The sequence below is a fragment of the Diceros bicornis genome, chromosome 12 (genome assembly GCF_020826845.1).
Source record: "Diceros bicornis minor isolate mBicDic1 chromosome 12, mDicBic1.mat.cur, whole genome shotgun sequence".
In the NCBI taxonomy this organism is placed as follows: domain Eukaryota; kingdom Metazoa; phylum Chordata; class Mammalia; order Perissodactyla; family Rhinocerotidae; genus Diceros; species Diceros bicornis.
The window spans coordinates 70,211,806-70,234,059 of NC_080751.1; the positions used below are offsets into that span (position 1 = coordinate 70,211,806).

At 37.0% G+C, this 22,254-nt stretch overlaps 1 protein-coding gene across 4 annotated transcripts in view; it reads right to left on the bottom strand.

Moving 5' to 3' along the window:
- TAF1B (TATA-box binding protein associated factor, RNA polymerase I subunit B) overlaps positions 1 to 22,254 on the bottom strand; it is a 71,426-nt gene that overhangs the window by 988 nt on the left and 48,184 nt on the right. For all 4 annotated transcript variants that reach the window (XM_058551818.1, XM_058551820.1, XM_058551819.1 and 1 more), the window contains 6 exons: positions 20,716 to 20,863; positions 15,212 to 15,389; positions 14,373 to 14,419; positions 11,743 to 11,833; positions 6,421 to 6,491; positions 5,648 to 5,870 (listed from right to left, as the gene is read on the bottom strand). In XM_058551818.1, coding sequence (XP_058407801.1) covers positions 5,648 to 5,870; positions 6,421 to 6,491; positions 11,743 to 11,833; positions 14,373 to 14,419; positions 15,212 to 15,389; positions 20,716 to 20,863 — 758 coding nt within the window. The remainder of the gene's footprint in view (positions 1 to 5,647; positions 5,871 to 6,420; positions 6,492 to 11,742; positions 11,834 to 14,372; positions 14,420 to 15,211; positions 15,390 to 20,715; positions 20,864 to 22,254) is intronic.

Below are 22,254 nucleotides of genomic sequence, written 5' to 3' on the forward strand. Positions count from 1 at the left end.
CACCAAATCTCTAACTGGTATAGGCAATCCAGGGGACAGAGGAACACATTAAATGGTATCATAGGCGGCAATCAGCAAAATCCAGACTATGGGAAATTGTACACATGACTTGGATTACTCAACAAGAATTTGCAAGGGGACAAAAAAGAGATAAAGGGGGAAGTTACAAACTAAAACATTTAAGAGATATCTCAGCCACTTGCAATGTATGGGCCTTATTTGGACTGAGCTATTTAAAAAATTACATGACAATCGAGAAAATCTAAACGTTGACTGCATATTTGATAATATAGAGGAACTATAAGTTTTAAAGGTCTGATTAATGGTATTATAATTTTCTTTAAAAAAATATTATGATGTTTGGGATTTCCTTCCAAATAATCTAGGGGTAGAGGGTGAAGGAGAGAGTTGGGGCAGGGGTGAAGCAAGCGTAGCCATGTTGACAACTGTTGAAGCTGAGTGACGGGTACAGCAGAGTTCATTACACTATTCTATTTTTTAATATACTTGAAAATTTCCATAATAAAAAGTTTAAAAAACAAGTAAACAATAATATATAGAGGATATAAACTTTTAGATATTATGATATATATAACATGTAAGGTCCTAAATTCCTGAAATAATGTTTATATTTGCACCACAAAGCTCTGCCACCCATCAGTTGAGAGTATGGGTAACTACTCTTGGTTCTCTCATCTGTAAAACAGGGAAAAAAAGAACAATACCTACCTCAGAGGGTGGATAAAGGACTGCATGAGAATGTATATTAAGCACTTCACCTAAAGGCTGGCACACAGTAAGGGCTCAGAGACGTTCACGTCCCCTACACTCTTCAAAATGGATTTTTTTGTTTTCGCTTAAAATCTTAAGGCTATTTTAATAATATACAATAAAGCCAATTCCCTGCTCTGTTCACTAGCAGGAAATTGTTCATTGACTGGTTTAATAGAAATCAAATATAAGCCCTTTATAGGAATTCTCACAAATATGGTCATCTCTTGCTCGTCTTCCTTTCTAATTTTTTAATTTCAACTACATTAAGAGAGTCTTTCAGACAAACTGTTATCACAAAAAGGGTAAAAAGTATTGTTTCTTTTACCTAGGGACCATAAGGAAAGCTCTATTTCTACACCAGAAAGATAAGAAAAGACATAGAAATTATTTGCTACCGTAAGAACTTTTTATTTCTAAGTTGAATCACCAAGAATACCTTATAAGGATTACATTCTTTATTATAAACTCACAAAACTACCCTAGAGTTATCAGTCATAAGACCAAATATAACATACAATAATTTGTTATTGCCAAGTATTCTGCTGTGAGAATATGTTCCTTGAGCTCTGACACTGAAAATAAATGTGGCAAATGGATGCTGTAAGAATGTGTTTATACAAATGATTTTGTGCGAATGGATAAGCATAGGTATACATTTAAAACAGGGGGCAGTGCAAAGGTACAACCCTCCTTATGAGAGTTCAAATGTAGGCAGAAGGAATAGTCTCTGAGGTCTGTACACACTCAAAATACATAAACAAACCTGGTAACACAAGTTAATGTTTTGGTGGTCTCAAGTATGTTCAAATTTGGCATGTCACATATTTGAGTATTGTTTTTTACTATAGTTAAAAAAAATTAGTTAAAAAAATTTTTTTTTAATTCAAATCAAACTTTTGTGGGACACCCAAAGCCCCTCCATTTCCTGTGGAAGACAACTTGAAACACCACGGCTGTGCCTCTTCCTGTGGAAGGACAGATGAGCCACTTGCCCTTCTCAGGGAGGTCAAGGATAGACGCTTGATCACCAGTGCCTCCAACAGGTCTCTGGACCTAGCTGACTGTCAGTAACTGGCCTATTTTCAGATGGGGACTTCCATACATGTAAGGAATATTAAGGGCATTTAAATTCATTATGATTGTTAGCTCTGCCTCAGATAAGAAGGATACACAACCTCCCATATCTGAAGTGCTCTTGTTGCCTTGTGCTGCCTAGTTCTCAAGGCCTGAGTGTTCTCACAATTATTTTACAGTACAACATTTGTCTCTTTGAACCCTCAGATATGAATTCTTCTGCATAACAAATTTACCTATATAGCTGAAGGTCTGCTCTCTTAAGCATCTTAAGCATAAAAAAAAAACATTTTATTTTAACCACGTTGGATGGAAATCTTTAAAAACTGAGTTATATACTATTTGGTTATCCCAAACAGAGCATATTGAGCATAATTTTTTTAGCCTTTACAATTATATTATTATAAGTTGTCCCCCCTTTTTTTTTTTTTTGTGAGGAAGATTGGACCTGAGCTAACATCTGCCAATCCTCCTCTATTTGTTGAGGAAGACTGGCCCTGGGCTAACATCCATGCCCATCCTCCTCCACTTTATATGGGACGCCGCCACAGCATGGCTTGCCAAGCGGTGCGTCAGTGTGCACCCAGGATCCGAACCGGCGAACCCCGGGCCGCCATAGTGGAGCGCGTGCACTTAACCGCTCGTGCCACCGGGCCGGCCCTGTTCTTTTTTTTTTTGAGCAAGATTGGCCCTGAGCTAACATCTATTGCCAATCTTCCTCCTTTTTGCTCCTCAAAGCCCCAGTAGATAGTTTACGTCATAGTTGTACATCCTTCTAGTTGCTCTATGTGGGACACTGCCTCAGCATGGCTTGATGAGTGGCGTGTAGGTCCATGCCCAGGATCCGAACTGGCGAACCCCGGGCCGCTGAAGCAGAGTGCACGAACTTAACCACTATACCAGCAGGCCAGCCCCTCAAGTTGTCCATTTTTATTGTGGAAATATTAGAATACAGCTAAGAAAAACAAACCCAAAGAGAATGCACATAGCATCCTGGGACATGCTCTGTGTTAAAGCTGAGGCACGGTCAGGCTTATGAAGTTATGTAGAGCTATTAACTGTGTGCCACGAAGGAACTTCAGACCGCTGTAATGAGAATTCTTCTGTCTGCCTCTGCTTCTGATGCTGGCTCCTCCACTGTCTGTCAAATGTCATTTACACTTGCTGTCAAGATGTCTATCAGCAGAGCACCTCTACTTTGTTTCTTTTGATGATTAGGAATCTGAAAATCAGACAACTTAGCCTGACAGAAACACATCTGAAGGCAGAGTAAGCTGACTCTGAGTGAGGCGCTAAGGGGCTTTCTGAGAAAAGTACATAAGCTTTAGTTGTGGACTTGGTGACATTTTTATTGGTTAACTGAAGCCTTTTTTTGCTTACTCTGTGCTTCTAGGCTCTGGTCTAAATAGGCAAGGCTGACGTAATTTTGGTGCATCAAATAGTGGTATCACTGGTGTTTCATTGACATGTTATAGTTTTTAGCCTTATAGTTCACGTGGAGAAAAAAAATCTCAGCTGTTTCATCTCTGACGATACCACTATCTGTTTATTACTAACTGTCTTATATTACAGTATTAAATCTGTGAAGAACAGCCAAAATCCACTGACTGTGCCTGTGAAAAGCATAAAGGTGTCAGCTCTCCCCTAACTCCCTCAGGACCGACTCTGCTGCAGACGAAGCAGAAAAGCGCTGGCACAAAACGTCCTAACCTACTGGTCTTGTGCGGGCTCCTCACTGGCCAGCACTACAACATTTTCTCTTCCTCTTGATGAAATCTTAAAATCTGAAAAAGCCAGCACACTGATCACTGCAAAGAAAGGTGTCACCTCAGATGTGGAGCTGACCCCAGGGCTGGGATTCTGGCCTTCCACTGCTGCTGCTGTTACGACAGACAGTGCACGCCTTAATCATTCTAGACTCAGCTAAACTTTTCTTGAGCAGTAAATTTTAATACAGATAACTTCCTTTTATTATCTCCGACTATACTCTCTACATTTTACTTATCTTTGATTGATACTCAACTCAGGAAGTGAAACTCTTTAATGGAAAGTTTTGTTTAAAATGATAATAATGATCATAATTATTTACTGAGAATTTACTATGTGACAGACACCAAATATCTCATTTAATTCTCATAAGAACCCTGTGAAGTAGCTTCTATTTTCCATGCATTCGTTCAACAAACACTTGGTGAGCACCTACTATGTGTGAGGCCCTGCTGCAGCCTCTGGGATTTTTCATTAAATAAGACAGAGTCCTTGCACTCAAGGACCTTACATTCTAGCATGGAGAGGCTGACAAATAAGCAAAATAAATATATAATAATATAATATATTCAACAGTGACAAAAGCTATAAGGAACAAAAACCAGGCAAGGGGGATAGAGAGTGATGAGGGGTGTAGTGGAGAGGGTTGGTGCTATTTTAGACAGGATGGTTAAGACAGGCCTCTCTGAGGAAGTGAAATTTGAGCAAAAACCCGAAAGAAGTGAGCTCATATGGATACGCGGGGGAAAAGCATTCCAGGCAGAAGGCACAAAACGTGCAAAGGCCTGTATGGGGAGTGTGCTTAGCAAGGAACAATTCAAGGAACAGCTAGGAGGCCGGTGTGAACGGGGGCAGTGAGCACAAGAAGGGGGGTGTCAGGGGAGGTCAGAGAACAGCAGGGGCTTACAGGCTCCAGAGGGTCTTTCAACTTTACTCTGAATAAGATGGGAACCACTGGAGGTTTTGAGAAGAGGAGAAAGATCAGTATTATACCCTATTTTCACAATCAGGGCTATAGAGATGTACAGATGGTAGATAATCTGCCCACAATGTGCAAGCAGCAGACCTGGGATATGAACAGGCAGATTTGTTAATCTGTCCTTTTAACTACCGTGGGAAATTGCCTTATAGACAATTTCTATGTCAAAATGGGAATGAGATTAGTATAAAAATATAAAGTTGCCATGAGAAAGGCTTTATAATATAAAACTTTTTTTCCAGCTTCCTTGAGATATTGTTGACATATAATTTATGTAAGTTTAAGGTGTACAATGTGACAATTTGATACACGTATATATTGTAAAATGATTATCACAATAAGATTAGTTAACATCTCCATCCCTAAAACTCTTAAAACAAGACTCAATGTATAATTTTGATTTTCTTGATTATAAGCTCACCATCTTCTAATTTCAACAAATAACCTATCTGGCTATTATTACAGCAAACTCCTTTAAATTATATGACTTTTTTTAATTAGGAAAGAATACAGGGGCCAGCCCGGTGGTGCAGCAGTTAAGCGCTCGCACTCCACTGCAGTGGCCCAGGGTTCGCAGGTTCGCATCCCGGGCATGCACCGATGCACAGCTTGTTAAGCCATGCTGTGGTGGCGTCCCATATAAAGTAGAGGAAGATGGGCATGGATGTTAGCCCAGAGTCAATCTTCCTCAAGAAAAAAGGGGAGGATTGGCATCGGATGTTAGCTCAGGGCTAGTCCTCCTCACAAAAAAAAAAAAAAAAAAGAAATGAATACAGGGCCAGCCTGGTGGCGTAGTAGTTAAGTTTGCGTGCTCTGCTTCAGCGGCCTGGAGTTTGCGGGTCTGGATCCCAGGCATGGACCTACGCACCACTCATCAAGCCACGCTGTGGCAGCGTCCCACATACAAAATAGAGGAAGACTGGCACAGATGTTAGCTCAGGGACAATATCTCTCACCAAAAAAAAAAAAAAAAAAAGAAAGGAATATCACTTCAGGCCAAACTAGAGATTTCATCATGTTTTTTATCCTTTGATTTCTAAAAGCATCACATACCTTTTACAGAATTTCTGTGTACTAAGCCAGTAGAGTGAATTCTTGGTAGTCAGTGACTGGCCTTTCTTCTTCAGGATTCCCTGGAGGCTATGTCCATGGAAGCAAGTTCTATCAGTGTCTTCTTCAGTCCAGTTGAACTGAAAACTTGAAGCAGTTTTTTTTGCAACAGTTGGTGTTGAATCAACCAGTGTGCTAAATTGTTTTTGTAGATTCACCACCATTTCTGGAAATGGAGGAAAAAAGGCAAGGAATAAAATAAAAACTAATGTTAAATCACAAATAAAGTCTGTAGTTTACTTAATAGTAATGTACTAATGTTGGTTTCTCAGTTTTGACAAATGTACCACGGTAATATAAGAGGATAACATTAGAGGAAACTGAAACTGGATGAAGGGCACCAGGGAACTACTTAAAAAAGGTTAAAATGGTAAATTTTATGTTATGTATATTTTACCACAACTAAAAAAAAAAAAAAGAACAAATAAGACAACCTAAGGGCAATTCTCCAAACAAAGAGTTCTGAAAGTCATAGAGTTATAGGATTTTAGATTCTGGTGGGAACGTAAGTTCTGTTTGGTATAATGTCATGTTCCTGAAAAAAACAGATTCCTCTGGAGATTTCCCACTGAGGATGATGATTCTTTGGATGTGCACTGGAACATTTGTTAAAGAAGTAAAAATATTACTTATGCATTCACTTTTCAAGTCAAGATATTTAGCTTTTGTACAACTATGTTGCACTTGTGACATTAACAAGAGAAAATGGAACTCACCTCTTCTTTTATATACCACTGATCTGTCGATAGATGAGTGGTAGAGTGGCTTTTCGCTTTTCCACAGGTACCTATACAAGGTAGAAAAACAGTTGGAGCAGGATGGAGAAGAACTAGATCTAAACACATTTCAGAGAAGTTTCTCTGAAGCACAATCTGAAATTCCTGATATTCAGTGTAAAAGCTCTGACTTAGAAGGACCTATTGACCCATGTCCAAAAGCTTACATCCTAGAAGTAAGCAAGTAGCATTAAAGGAGATAATAAGCCAACAGAATGACGATCCTTCCAAAAGCCTCCCAGATGCCATAAGATCCTGAAGAAGACATTAATTATACAAAAAGTGTAGAAATGGTTTCCCTCACCATAAAATTCCCTTGCTGCCCCTTCTCACAAAGTGAAGCCACCTAAGAAACATTTGTTCCTCCTTGCCTTTGCCCAACTGCCCTTTTGCTGAGGATTAAGCTAGTCGTACTTCTGATTCTGATAACTTGTACAAAGTGAAGACTTTGTAGAAGACTACAGAAGACTGGCACTTAATGCCTAGAAATCAATCCTATCCCTGGTGAGAACAAGGAGGAAAGGTCTGGAATCCAGCATGAAGCAGTCCTAATAGTTCCTGCACTGACTCAACCTATCCTTACCTAAGGAAGGCCAGCCAGGGAGGTTCCACTGTAAAATGGAGATCCTGCGTTGATCTAGCCCTCTGGGTGCCCTTCCAGGGCAAAGACCAAGAGTCAAGTGGGGTTCCTCCAGATTGCGGGTGATGAGCCATAGACTCAGGACAAATGGAAGTGACATGTTCTATTTCTGGTTTTAGTGGCCATCACTAAACTTTGCCAAACAGACACTGCTGCTCTGGAACAAAGATAGTATTTAATGTTCATTTTTAGTCTCATTTTCATTAACTCTAAGTTCCCTAATGTGGAGGATTTTTGTAACTTATCGTAAAAAATAAGTACTACCTTCTTTTTGATTTTAGGCCATTTTCTTATTTTGAGAGGTAGTATGGCAATGGGAAGAGGGCTGAATCACAGGACCTGGTTTGGCCACTTTCCAGTGGTATCACCTCACATGAGTCATATGTGACAAATTCTGGAGGTTCTCAAAGGCAGAGACTGTCTCACTCTTCTTTATGTCCCTAGTGTTGGCAGTGAATGGCACATGGTAAGTACTCATTTAAATACTTGTTGAAGAATGAATTGATGAATAAATGAACAAACAAACGAATTAAACATCTCTAAACGTGTCTTCTACTTTCACAGGGTTGTTATGAGGAATAATTAACATAACGCATGCCAGAATTTTTTAAATCCTATATAATTTTTATAAGTAATTATTATCCAGTGCTTGACAAAGTGCCTTGCTAGTAGACACTCAAGAAATATCTGTGCACTTTCTACCAAAAAGCTGATAAGGAACAGAAAGTCAGAAACTCAAATATTTTTATTTTTTTAATTTATAGTATTCTATAATGGATAATTTTTCACCATTCTTTTTTAGTGCTGGGAAAGAAAATGCACTATGTAAACATTTTAACCAATGTTCATTTTAACCAATTTAAGAATTGAGATATTTCTCAAGGATTTCAAAAAGACTTGATCAAATCAGCAAAATCTTGATTTATATAAAACAAAGATGTTAACTTTTTACTTTAAATTCTTATAATGATTTAAAATGCTAAGAACAGAAATGAAACTTCTCTAATCATCAGGGAGCAGTAGAGACGTAATCAATATTAACAGGTCATTTACCCCTATGGTAAATGAGTTCATGATTCTTTCAAATATCTTTTTTGTTATTTATTTTCTTAAATAGTAAAAGTAACAACATACTGGAGGTAAAAAAAACCTTAAATAATAAAGAAATTCCCTAAACTAAACAGTCTAATCCCAATCTCTGGATAAACCCACTGTTAAAAATTCCTTGTGAATACCTAATCTAGATAGATTTTCTTATGCATTTATAATAAATGCCTATATAGGTGTCAAAGATGCTACAGTCAAGGAGGTATTATTACTTCCTGGTCATATGCCCAGAAAATGGGGAAGGTGATCTAAACTAACAACACTGTTTAGATACTCCTTCAAAAATTTACTTTACTTTGCCTATCTCTTTTCCCAGCTACAAAAGCTACAAAAAACAAAGATACACCACAAAATCCTAATGTTTTCCACAGGACACCACAAAGTCCTATATGCTTTCCGCCAGTATTCCCACATGATTTGTTTCTCCACTGTTAAAAATTAAGGTATAATTTACATATAGTAAAATTCACCCTGTTCAGTGTACAGTTCTGCTAGCTTTGACAAACACATAGTTGTGTAATCACCACCATGATTAATATACAGAACAGTTCCATCACTCCAAAAATTCTCATGCCTCTTGATAATCAACCCCTCTCCACATCTCCAGTCCCTTGATTTCAGGCAACCACTGATCTGTTTTCCTGTCCCTATAGTTTAGCCTTTTCCAGAATGTCATATAAATGGAATCATACCCCATGTGACCCTTTGAGTCTTTCATTTAGCATAATGCATTCAAGATTCATTCATATTGTTGGATGTATCAGAATTTTGTTCCTTTTTATTGTTGAATAGTATTTCATTGTATGGGTACACACCAGTTTGTTTATCCATTCACCAGCTGAAGGGCATCTGGGCTGTTGCCAGTTTTTGGCCATTGTGAATGAAGCCACTATAAACATTCATATATAAGATTTTTGTGTGAACTTAAGTTTTCATTTCACTTGAGTAACTATCTAGGAGTGAAAACTATGGGGTAGTATAATAAACGTATGTTTAACTTTATGAGAAATTGCCAAACTTTCCAAAATAGCTGTACCATTTTGCATTCCCACATTTGGCACAGTCAGTTTTTTGTTTGTTTTCAGCCATTCTAATTGGTATGTAATGATATCTCATTGTGGTTTTAATTTGTAATTCCCTACTAACTAATGATATTGAGCATCATTTCATGTGCCATCTATACATCTTCTTTTGTGAAGTATCTGTTCAAATCTTTTGTCCATTTAAAAAATTGGGTTGTTTTCTTGTTTTCTTATTGCATAAGAACTCTTTATATATTCTAGATACAAATCTTTTATCAGATACGTGATTTGCACATATTTTCTCCCCACCTGTGCCTTCTCATTCTCTTAACAGTGTCTTTTGAAGAACAGTTCTTTCCTCTGATGAAGTCCAATTTATCTTTTTTCTTTTCTGGATCATGCTTTTGGTGTCATATCTAAGACATTTTTACCTAATCCAAAAGGCTGCAAAGATTTTCTGCATGTGCTTTTTAATTTTCCTCCATGTTCTTCTCCACATCTTCCATGACAACTGGAAGTCATCAAAGCAACCTCTTAAGCTGTTTTTAGGTTTTCAACTACTGTTTATTAGTGTTTTTCATAATCTCATGCATATGGACCCATGCATGCTTAGCTATAGACAATGCTTTAATAACTTTCTCTGACAACATGGAAGATCACGTCCAGAGGGATAGAGAAAAAAATTAGAAACTTATGTCAACAATGGGGATGGGGTAGGGTGAAACAGACAGGCAATCATGCACAGGGGTTTTGTGCCCAAGCACTAGTCAGTAGTGATTTACCTATGTTATCTCAGTTAGCCCAAAGCATTTCCTCTATGAAGTAGGATCTTGGTCATGGATCCCCTGGACAATCTCCTCCCTGGGGCCTGGTGTCTCCCTGAAAATGCCATTTTGAAACTGGATTTACTTTCTTTGGTCAGTAAATTCTCCCCTAAAGTAGCTTAAAGTCGGTTAAGTCTTAGATGTACAATTAATTATAACACTGCAATATGAATTTGGGCTCTAATAGCTATGCTTGAAGTGTGCGTTGGTGCCTGGTGTGAGCTAATGAATGCCTAGTCACCACTGAGACGCCTGAGTGGCTCGGCCCCTGAACACCTAGCCTCTCTGTATCAGTCAGGACAACCCTAGCTGGCACCATAAAAAGGAAGGCCCAATGGCTGATTCTCCAAGATAAGCTAAGATAACAGAACAACCTTCTGTTCTTGCTGCTACTCTTGTACCCACTGAGACCCAATGACTAAAGAGACATTCCTTCTCCAACAAGGAAGAGGAAGAACTCAGATTCCTGGGTATCCGTGGGCTGTCAGAATCAGTTCCCCTCCCACTTCTTCTCCATCATGTGTATTGGCATAAATAGTGAGAAACTGTTACTCTTCTCCCCTTTTTGGCAAGGATCCTCTTCCTCACAGTGCTTTATTCATCTCTGTAAGTCTGTTTCTCTATTTAAAAGCTCCCTTAAAGTTAAAGAAAAAAAATCTAGTTCTACCTAGGAAAACTGAAATTTAGTTCCTAGAGTATAAAGCAGGCCTTATTATCACTATTATATTGATAAGGAAACTGGATGAATTGTTGAATGAATTGAATGAATTACCATTTTAAATAATTTGAGGAACCTTCGTTTTTCTCAAAGGATATAAAATTACTTGATCAAATGAGTGTTATTGTAAATTTATACAAAATACAGGGATGTTAAAACTTTTTCTTCAAAGTCTCATAAAGACTCAAAGTTCTACAGATATAAAACTGCTCAAATCAGAGATCAATAGAAATCTACTCTATATTATATAAGATATAATATCTCTGAAAATTTATAAGCAAACTAAATTTCAGTGCACTGAGGCTAGGAGGTTAAGTAATTTGCCTATAGTCACATAGCTAGTTTGTAATGCAATCAGGACTCAAACTCAGCACTGTCTGTCTCTAAAGCTATGCTCCTTCCACTCTACCACAATGGATCTCCATCAGAATGAGCGTGCAAAGTCAAACAGTGAGACTGACTGAATTAAATATATTCTCTTTCTGCTTTCCTTTGTTTTGACTTTTATGGGGATCTTTATTTTGGGGGAACATTCCAATTACACATGTCACGGGCTGACATTTATAACCTTTGTAATATTGGAAAGTATAGATGGGAAATGACCAACGTTGAAAAAAGAGAAGAGGGAGAAGTATTAGAAATGCAGGTGAGACTCATGCAAACTATAAAAAGTTAATTACTAAGAATAATGTGGTACCCTGCATTGGATCTTGGAACAGAAAGAGGACATTAATGGAAACACTAGTGAATTCCAAATAAAATCTGGAGTTTAGTTAACAGTTAATAGTAATATAAAAAAGAAAAAAGTTAATTAGAATATAGGGGCTAATATTTCTATGAAAAACGTCATAATGCTGATGAGTCTATACTGATGAAACTTAAGCTTTCAAATGTAGAGCAAGAGATTTGAAAATAAAGTAGATGAATCTAAAACTAGAAGAGATAACATACTTTGCCCTGGCTTCCTCCCATTTTTGTTTTTTCTCATCAACAGATTTCTTCATAACTTGGTACCATTTTCTGAAATCAAACCATGGCTTATCTGAAAGAAATAAAACCCATGATTATCAACCAAATAAGTCATATTATAATAAAATACATTGTTCACTTGAGTCTTCACCCACTGACATAAATAAACATTTGTATAACAGCCCCTGGAAATTATAGAGGGAGTCACTGTCTCTGTACTCCAATATGACTCCTTCTCTGAGTTCCCACCTATATTGTGGCCCTAACTAGATTATACTGAAGCCGTCTTTTGATATGTCTGTTTCTCCTAGATTTGACTACTACCTCCCTGAGAACAGAAGGCATATTTTGTTTGTCACTATACAATCAAGCCTTGTCCTCTCAACCCAACACCCAGCACAGTGCCTGGCACATGGTGGTACTTCAACGTGTCTGAGAATTCACGAATCAAGGAACAAACGATTGATAAATGTGTGAAATGGCACTACGGTAGCTGAATCCAGACTTCCAGTTTCATCAGCTCCTATTCTTGTTCTTCCTAATCCTAACGCAAATCCAAATAATCTGGAGACAAGAAAGTGGGTGGTAGTGGACAGCTGGTGTACGTGTTCAAGATAAGGGGTTAGAGAAACAACAGAATTGAATGTAGTCAACTATTAAACTTCACTACTCACTCCTTTATTCAATCCATATGTGGAGATGGGAAGAGTAGGGAGGAAAAAAATGAAATGAAAGGTAAAGTAGAAAAGAGGATTATAGAGGGAGGGAGAAGGAAGGCTGACAGGAGGAAGATGGCTGAGTGAAAGGCTGAATTTTTTATATGTTCTCTAATGAACATAGTCTCCTTCAATGTCTAGTTAAAAATCTTTTCAACTGGCCAATGTAATTATCACATAACCCCATATAGCCTTGTAGGCCATACAGCCAAAGAGGAGAGGCAACTACCAACAGAGCTCTAAGGATAGAAGAAAACTAACCATTTATAGAACTCAAGGTTCTTTGACTTTAAGTAAGTCACAATTTCTCTAAACTAAAAGCTCCTCATCAGTAATATAGGGAGGCAGGGGACGGCAGGGGAGGAGAGAGAATGGGACAAATCTATGCCCTGCTGACAGCATAGATTTATTTTGAGGATCACAGGGAAGATAACATGTCAAAGCACTTTGTTTACCCTAAATGTCTATGCAGTCTATGATGAGCCTTTAGCATGAGAAGGGATATAGAAGACATCTTGTTCAACCTTTCACTCTATGTAGGAGCCAACATGAAGCAATGTGCAGAAATAAGTATTTTGCACATACTCTGGAGAGAACACACACATTGATTGCTACCATTAAATCTAAGCTCCTAAAATCAATCAACATATAAATGGAATCCAACAAAAATATCACTCATAGAAACAGAGAGTAGAAAAGTGGTTGCCAGGGGCTGGGGTAGGGGAACAGGGAGAGGTTGGTAAAAGGGCACAAACTTTCAGCTATAAGATGAACAAGGTCTGAGGATCTAATATAAAACATGGTGACTACAGTTGATAACAGTGTAGTGTATAATTGAAATTTGCTAAGAGAGTTGAACTTAAATGTTCTCACCAAAAAAAAAAAAAAAAAGATAAATATGTGAGGTGATGGGTGTGTTAATTAACTAGATGGGGGGGAATCCTTTCACAATGTACATGTATATCAAAGCACACAATGTACACTTTAAATATCTTACAATTTTATGTCAATTATACCTCAATAAAGCTGAAATTAAAAAAAAAACAATAAACATAAATCCTAGTGAGAACATTCAGAAACTGGAATTGAATTTAATAATTCATGTATTTATCAAACTTTACTGAGTTGTTCTTAGGCCAGTCATCTCTATGTTAGACACTAAAGATACATTAAAAAAAAAAATAAGAAAGATATGGTCCCTCCCTCTAGAAGCTCACAATCTACCAATCTGTCTGTCTGTCTATCATTTACGTAGTACTTACTATATGTCAAATATTCTCCTAAGCACTTTACAAACATTGACAATCTAATAGGGATGGACACTTAGTCCACTAGTTATAATTCAAGGTCCTGAACATCTCATGGAAGACTGGACAGGAGTGGCTGTGGCAGGAGTGATTACTTCTGATTTGGGAAGAGATGAGGTGGGGACTGGGTGTGAAGAGAAGGTACAAGAGGGCATTAATGTTGTATCTTGAAGAATGAAGACAGACGTGCCAGGGATGGAAGGAATTGGGGGTAACAAGGAAAGAGCATTTCAGGTAGAAGGACCAGTGTGAGGCATGGCTGAAGGCATTAGAATAGAGGGTATAGTCATAAACTGCTGGTAAGTTCATGGTCTGGTACGGCGAGTGAGTAGAAACTGGGAATAAAAAAGCTAGTCTTAACATGGTAGGAAGTCACTTAAGTTATTTCACAGCCTAGAGATATAATTAGATAACTACATGAAAAAATAATCCTGGTACAAGGTACAATTTGTATACATGTGTACGTATAAGTGTACGTATATGTGTATGTATATGTGTATATTTTTCAAAGTTTCTTCCCTACTTTATTGTATCTTTTAATCCTTAATTTACAATCACATTGAATTTGATTGATAAAAAAATTAAGTACCTTCTTTGTTCTTTTCATTATATTTCTCAGCAATATTAGACAAAGACCTGGGGATACCAATAAACAAGTCAATTTATTCAGAAATCACTTATTTGAAGACAGTTAAATTTTGAATTCTTCTGAAAGAAATGTATATAGCAGTACTTGAAATTGATGCCAAATTTTAATGGAAAAGCAACCACTGAAACAGGGAAGAAGACGCTATAAATACTGCCACTCTTTCTTTGAATTTGGGAGGGGTAACATTTTAAGACTCCTTTACTTTAAAAAATAATCTTTGGGAGCCGGTGCGGTGGCACAAGCGGTTAAGTGCGCGCGCTCCGCTGCGGCGGCCCGGGGTTGTCTGGTTCGGATCGCGGGCGTGCACCGGTGCACTGCTTGGCAAGCCATGCTGTGGCGGCGTCCCATATAAAGTGGAGGAAGACAGGCATGGATGTTAGCCCAGGGCTGATCTCCTCACAAAAAAAAAATAAATAAATAAAATAACCTTTGAAAGACACAGTACCAGGAGCCTAAAGGCATAAAGATGAAAGGCTAAATAATTCTTTAGGATTTGTGTATGATGATTCAAAACTCAGAAATCAGTGGAGCAATGAGAAACGCGTGTATCTACCTAAAAAATAGGAACAAAACATGATACAAACAACTTACTAAGGTAGAATGAAATCTCTGACAACTAGCTGAGTCAAAATATTATTTAAGAATTGTCGCTATTAGACAATGTTCTATAACAAATGAGAGTCTCTGTTTTCTACTGAGATAACATATGGACTCCTTTACTCTGAATAATTAGGTAAAAACAATACAATTTTTTCCTCATAAAATTGACATACACTTACCATTCTAAATTGTCATCCAATAAAAAGAGCAGTTTCAGTACTACTACAATGACAGCTACAGCTTGTACATCATATTTAACAGTTTTTGCCATTTTAGCTATAGGATCAAATGTCAGAAAATCCACTTCTCCTATTCCAGCCATTTTTACCACTTGGCAGGTTAAATTATGCATTTCGTCTGTTGAAGAACAAAAGAGTAAAATGTGAATTAAATTCTTTGGCTGACTAGACCATACTAATGTGTATATCCATAAGATAAGCTTTATTTTAAAACACGGTACTATGCTAGAACTCAGAGACACATGTTTTGTGAATAAAATAAACCAAAAAATGATATTCGTATAGAAAAACTAATGGTAGAATCTTGGCAAGGCATATCTTTTCTTATTTTGACTTCCTAAAACAACTACTATTTATAGGACACATCTTGGCACCAAATACATAGTCACATATCAGTTTTCTATTGTTTCATACATGCCTCTTCTCTGTGTTTCTATAGCAATTTGTGCTCACCTGAAATTAACTCCCCTGTAAGACCAAGAGCTTCTCTAAGAACGCACACTTACTCTCTGGCTGGCACCCTGGCCAGCACACTGGAAGCCTCAATGTGCATTTAACTAGATGTACTGCTTTCCCAAAGAAATTATATGCTCAGCAGAGACTGCATCTCTTAATCAAGGCTGAATAATGTCGGACGTGGAACCAGAAAACCGAGGGACTATATTTAGTCTTTCCAATCATTAGCTTTGTGACTCTGGATTACAGTCACTTAACCTCAGTTTCTTCATTTGTAAAATGGGTTATGGTGAGGATAAATTGAGATTAAATAAGATAGTACAAGGGAATATACTTTGAAAACTCTAAATTACTAAACAAATTTCTTTACTCACTAATCTAAGTACCGAACACGTACCACATTCTATTTTAATTAATTTCAAGTAGAATGGCTATTATTTATAAAAGCATAATAAATTGTGTTGATTTGAATCTCCTATATGCATTCAGCCACCTCCTACTGATTCTAGTCCCTTAATGTAGTATACAATACAGTAGTTAAGAGTAGACTATGGAACCAAACTGGTTCCAATCCAGGGATTCCTGGATTGGAATCCCTGCTCTATCACTTACTAGCTCTGTGACCTTGGACAAGTTACATGACTTCCCTGTACCTCAGTTTTTTCATCTGTATAAAACAGGAATAACAATAGTACCTACCTCATAGTTACCATCAGGCTTAAATGAATTAATATACCTAAAGCACTTAGATCAGCACCTGGCGTATAGTGAGCACTTAATAAATGTGAGCTATCATGCTGACTGCTCTCAAATCCATCCACTTTTCTCCCTCCCCTCTGTTGCTCCTTCCTCTGGTCTGATCCTGCTGTAATCTAATCATTGCATTTCCCTGCTCTCACTAACCCATTAAAACTTTTAGCTCCCAGCTCAAATAGATCACTACAGTTCCCCAAACAAGCCATATTCTCACTGGCCTCTCTGCTTTACACAACTATTTTTGCCCCTTTGCCTAGAAAGCCAATTTCTTTTGCCCATTTCTCACCTCAGGCTTTGCTGGGCAGATCCTCACTCATCTTACAGAACTCAGTCACACCAATCACTTCTTCTAAGAACACATGTATGACACCTGTTGCCTTCTTTGATGAGCCCCATTCTGAACGCTAAAGCAGCTCTTCCAGCATTGACTCCACTACCGCATACTGTTAGGGTTTACTTCTTTGTCTCTCTCTTAAACTGGAGGGCAGACTCAGTCTTGATTTATTTGTCTTTCTAAGTGCAGCAACTTACATATAATTGGTGCTACCTACATGTTTATGGTGAAGAATGAGTAAAATATAAAACCAATTTCTTTCTTGAAATGTTTAAGTAGAAAATATCCACTGATTAAAAAATGCTTTGTTGACACAGATATAAAACATATATAACAATGATAATTCAAAATACGGAATCCAAGTATTTTTATATGTCTACTAGATTCTAATAACTTAGCTAGTTTTCACTTGGCTTTTACTCATTCTTTTGAGAAAACACTTTACTGAGCAACTACTATGTTCTGGGTACTGAAGATAAAGACACAGCCCTTTTCCTCAAGGAGCTCATTGTTTAATGACACATAAATAATTAGAATGCAATATGACCATGACTATGACAAAGATGAGATGATGCTTTGGAGAAATGCAAACAGTTCAGTTTGGTGTTGAATGCGGAGAGGGAGGTGCGGCCAGATCATGAAGGTCTTTGCGTGATAGAGAATTTGGACTTACAATTGTTAAGATAATTTCACCTTACAGATTCCATCTGAATTTACTCATGGGCTTCATTCAGGTGCAAAAAGATCAGAAGATAAAATTAAGTTTAATTCAACAAGCCTTTACCGAATGCCTACTACGTACAAGACACCGTGTTACAATGGAGGAAACCGGAAAAATGTGTAATAGGTGGGACTCTTGCTTTCAAACACATACACTTAAAACATGGGAAAAAATTAATTTTAAAATACGTTCACTAAAATTTTATAAATTATATTGGGTTAAAGAGGCTACAGTCTCTTCTCAGATAATTTAAAAATCAAAACCATATTATTACTATAAAGAACAACATTTCTTGAAAAATGTCTCTCCTATTTCTTTTAAAATTAGTATCAAACTGATTCTCTTATACCAAAAGTACAAAGCAATAAAAAAGCAAATGGAAGCAATTATGAGAAAGGAAGCAAGGACAGTAGAGAAAAACTAAGGAGTACAGGATCATGAACAAGAGCATAATGTGGAAAGAACACCAGGTTTGGAATGGGAAGACTGGGTTGTAAGTATATGCTCCGCCATCCACCAGCTAGGTGTCACTGAGCCTCGCTATGTCTCATCTGCAAATGAGAACACCCACCTACCCTCTCTTTCCCCCCTCACAAATGAGGTAATGTATACGGAGGCACTTTGGAAACGCTAAAGTTCTCCACAAATTATAAATATGATTGTGAAAGCCACCAGAAACTCTCTCTAACAGGTTCATCAGTCCCAGCAGGTGGAACAATACTAGAAAATGTGTCTGGAGCTCATCCAAAGCCATCAAAGAGGCAGTGCTCACTCAGTAAGGGTGTGTGTGACACGCTTGCTGAAACCTTCCTGCCTGGTTCCAGAGACTACATGGTCATACGGAAAGACACTGAGGGGGGCACTTGTTGCCCCAGCATGCTTAAAACCACTTTTAGCTTTCTGAGAACCCTAAAACCTCTCTTTGTGAAAGTGCCAAATACACAGGTCTCTTCTTTTTGATTAACAGAACTGATGGCACTGTAGCAGGCAAAATTTGTAAATTTAAAAAATGGCGACATCCTAGAGGTCTTCCTATAATCTTACGGATGGTTTACAAATCAATGTCACATTTTAGAATCTAAATCCTCAGGTGCAGAGACTTTCACATGGCAATTTGCAGCTCTATTTTGTTCATTGTTTTCCCCCCACTACTAAGTAATACAAACTCAGCATAGGACATTTATAAGATATATAAAGGTAGAAGAAAGGAAAAAAATGTATTACCATAACTTAGAAATAGCACTTTAATATTTTGGTCTGTTTACTTCTAATATTTTTCTGAATATTTTCACTTTATGTAGCTGTGGTTATGGTTATATCTAATTTTGCAATTTGGCTTACTTCATTTTTTACTATAACACAAACATTTTCCATGCTTTTATGAATTCTTCACAAAAACGATTTTAAAAGCTGCACAATGTTCCACTGAACATACATGCCACTGTTTACTTAACCATTACCTTTCTGTTGGATATTTAAGTTGTTTCTGATTTTTCATTATCATAAATAAGGAGGTCAATAACATTGATGTATACATTTTTTTCTATATGTCAAATTATTTCTATTGAGTAGTTTGTGAGAAGTGAAATTTCTCTACCCTGGTTCTTTACAATATTGTCTCCAAAAAGGCACTTAAACATCAGATGACAGTAATGTCTCTCTGCATATTATAATGGATTTAATTCTACTTGTTATTCTCAGGAAGACTAAGGCGAGAAATACTGTTAAACTGCACACACTGGCCAGAAAATACTACCACCCCCTCTCTTTCCAATAGCAACCACATGAGCCAGACACTTGCCAGAAACCAGCCTGTGTCAGTTATATTTTGGTAATTCCTAGTATTCCTTCCATAACCTAGTAAGTATTCCCTCTGTAAGTTCAAGATTTTGGAGTATATGAGAGAACACAGGAACTTTCCATATTTTGAAAGAACTATCAAAGAAGTAAATCAAATTTTTGTAACTATGTATGGTGACAGATGTTAACTAGATTTACTGTGGTAATCATTTAGCGACATATACAAATACCAAATCATTATGCTGTACACCTGAAATATAATGTTATATGTCAGTTATACCTCAATTAAAAAAAAAAGAAGTAAATCAAAAAAACCAAAATCTGAAACAGTAATTCTGATTTATGCAACATGTCAAAATGCAGAAACCAGACTTTCCAAATTCTGGAATCTTAATCAAATAGCTGGTGACTTCTGAAATCTCGACAAGAGACATACATTCCTTAGCTCAATAAATGATACATTTGAAAATTTTAAATTATTTTTGTTCCATTTAAAAAAAAATACTTTTAAATTACAGACAAGATTTACATTTGTGTATATATGTTACTAGATATTTATTTTTATAGTTAAATTATACTAGACTGTTTTGTATATTGCTTTTTTCATAACATTTATATTTTCCTTTCCTATTAAAAAGGAATTCAATCTCGTTTTTGATATTGCTCAAGCAATAGGATAGTTACACCATGTTTGTATTTTCTCTTAAGAATAAAAGTCCTGAATTTCTCACATTTCTAGTTTAGCAAGAAATTCAGGAATGGATTCCATCAGCAGATTCCATTGGGTTACCTGTGTCTCAGTATGTTGTGAACAAGGCTAGTGAGGCCCTCTTCATATTCTGTGTTTCACTGCCTTAGATTCACTGTGATCCTACCAGACTTTGATCTCCATTTGTTTTAGGGACTGGAAATAGCATTATGTTACTGCTATTTATAATTAAAAAAATTAGAATTTATTATGTAATAATCATGCTTCATGCAAATGAAGACGTGCCGCTTTATTATGTAATAATCATGCTTCATGCAAATGAAGACGTGCCGCTTTCTGGAGGGGCGAGGTGGGTGCTTAGGTCATTAATAACACGTATTAAAACATTTGTTACTTTACTTGCACTCAGCAAATTTACTGTAAAAACCAAATATATTCTCTCAGGCATATCCCTCACACCAAAATAGAACTCTTTATTTCTGAACAGTGTTTTTTAAACCATTTTAAATGGTCTGAATATTTTAAGAAAGGATTTTGAAATTAAGCTTCATGTTACTATGGACTCTGTCAGGTGGCTCTAATAGTCTGTGATTTGAGAGGATTCTGTATTTTGCTCATTATAATTCTACTAGGTAACAGCTTCCTCACCATGTATACCACACACTTACCAGGGAGATTGACTTCCATCAAATATTTCATACACAAAATATTTGGATGAAGATAGCAGTCTTCAGTTATGTCTGGAAAACGTGGCAAATCTAAAAATGTGGCAACTTCAATCATTTTTTTATAAATATCCTCATAGTTAGGCCAAGACTGAAATAAAAGAGAGATAGTCAAGGTAGCAATTTTTGCAACATAAATTATTTTTTTTTTTATATAATTTTATTTATTTATTTATTTTTCCCCAAAGCCCCAGTAGATAGTTGTATGTCCTAGCTGCACATCCTTCTAGTTGCTGTATGTGGGACTTGGCTTCAGCATGGCCAGAGTAGCGGTGCGTCAGTGCGTGCCCGGATCCGAACCGGGCCGCCAGCAGCGGAGTGCGCGCACTTAACCGCTAAGCCACTGGGCCGGCCCCAGAAATTTTTAAAAATAATTTATGTTGATGGGCCGGCCCCAGAAATTTTTAAAAATAATTTATGTTGATGGGCCGGCCCGGTGGCTTAGCGGTTAAGTGCACGCGCTCCGCTACTGGCAGCCCGGGTTCGGATCCGGGCCTGCACTGACGCACCGCTTGTCTGGCCATGCTGAGGCCGAGTCCCACATACAGCAACTAGAAGGATGTGCAGCTAGGACATACAACTATCTACTGGGGCTTTGGGGGGAAAAAAATAAATAAATAAAATTATATAAAAAAGTAAAATAAAAAAAAGAACCAAAATTTGTTTAAAAAAAAAATTTCTGTTTTTAAAAGTAATATACATGCATTGAATAAAATTTGGAATATGGAGAAAAGCATGAAGGGGAAAACACCCATAAATCCCATATCCTAACTTAGCAGTTTTTAAAGTAATTAATACTCAATTTAAAAAGCTACTAAAATTCTATTTGGCTCACAAAACTCTTACTGGCCTTACTCACGATATAGGAAAATCATTACTTCTTGCCAGTCCTAGAAGAATCTGGGGGAAGGGATAAAGCTATGAGCCAATTGGAGTTACAGTGTTGTTGTAACTGCTCTAATGCACAACTTCCCTCTCACCCTTCATTACCAGCACCTTATCAATAATCTTCAAATTCACAGCTAACAAATTTAGTTCACTGTTGCATACTATTCACATGCTTCTACGTGGGAGATAACAATTAGGGTTTAAGTCTAACAGTTAAAAATCCACAATTCAACTTGATACTAAACCCTACCACATAACAGCATATAAGATTCTCTAACAGAATTCACAAAAATCTATGAGCTAATATTGATAAATTAATTCCATTCAGCACTTTAAGATCATCGTTGTAGTTTAGTGCGTATGCTATTTATATTTTTGCAATTATTAAACATTCCTGATATTAATACTACATAGAATTTTTCCTCATTTACTCATCCATTCAAATAAAAATATTAAATTTAGAATCTATTCTATGCAAGATACTTTGGGAAATATAAAGATGAATAAAACAATCCCTTCAAGGAGTTTATAATCTAGAAAAGGAATAAGATGAAATAACTATAGTACAAGGTAGAAAGTTATCAAGTACCACAA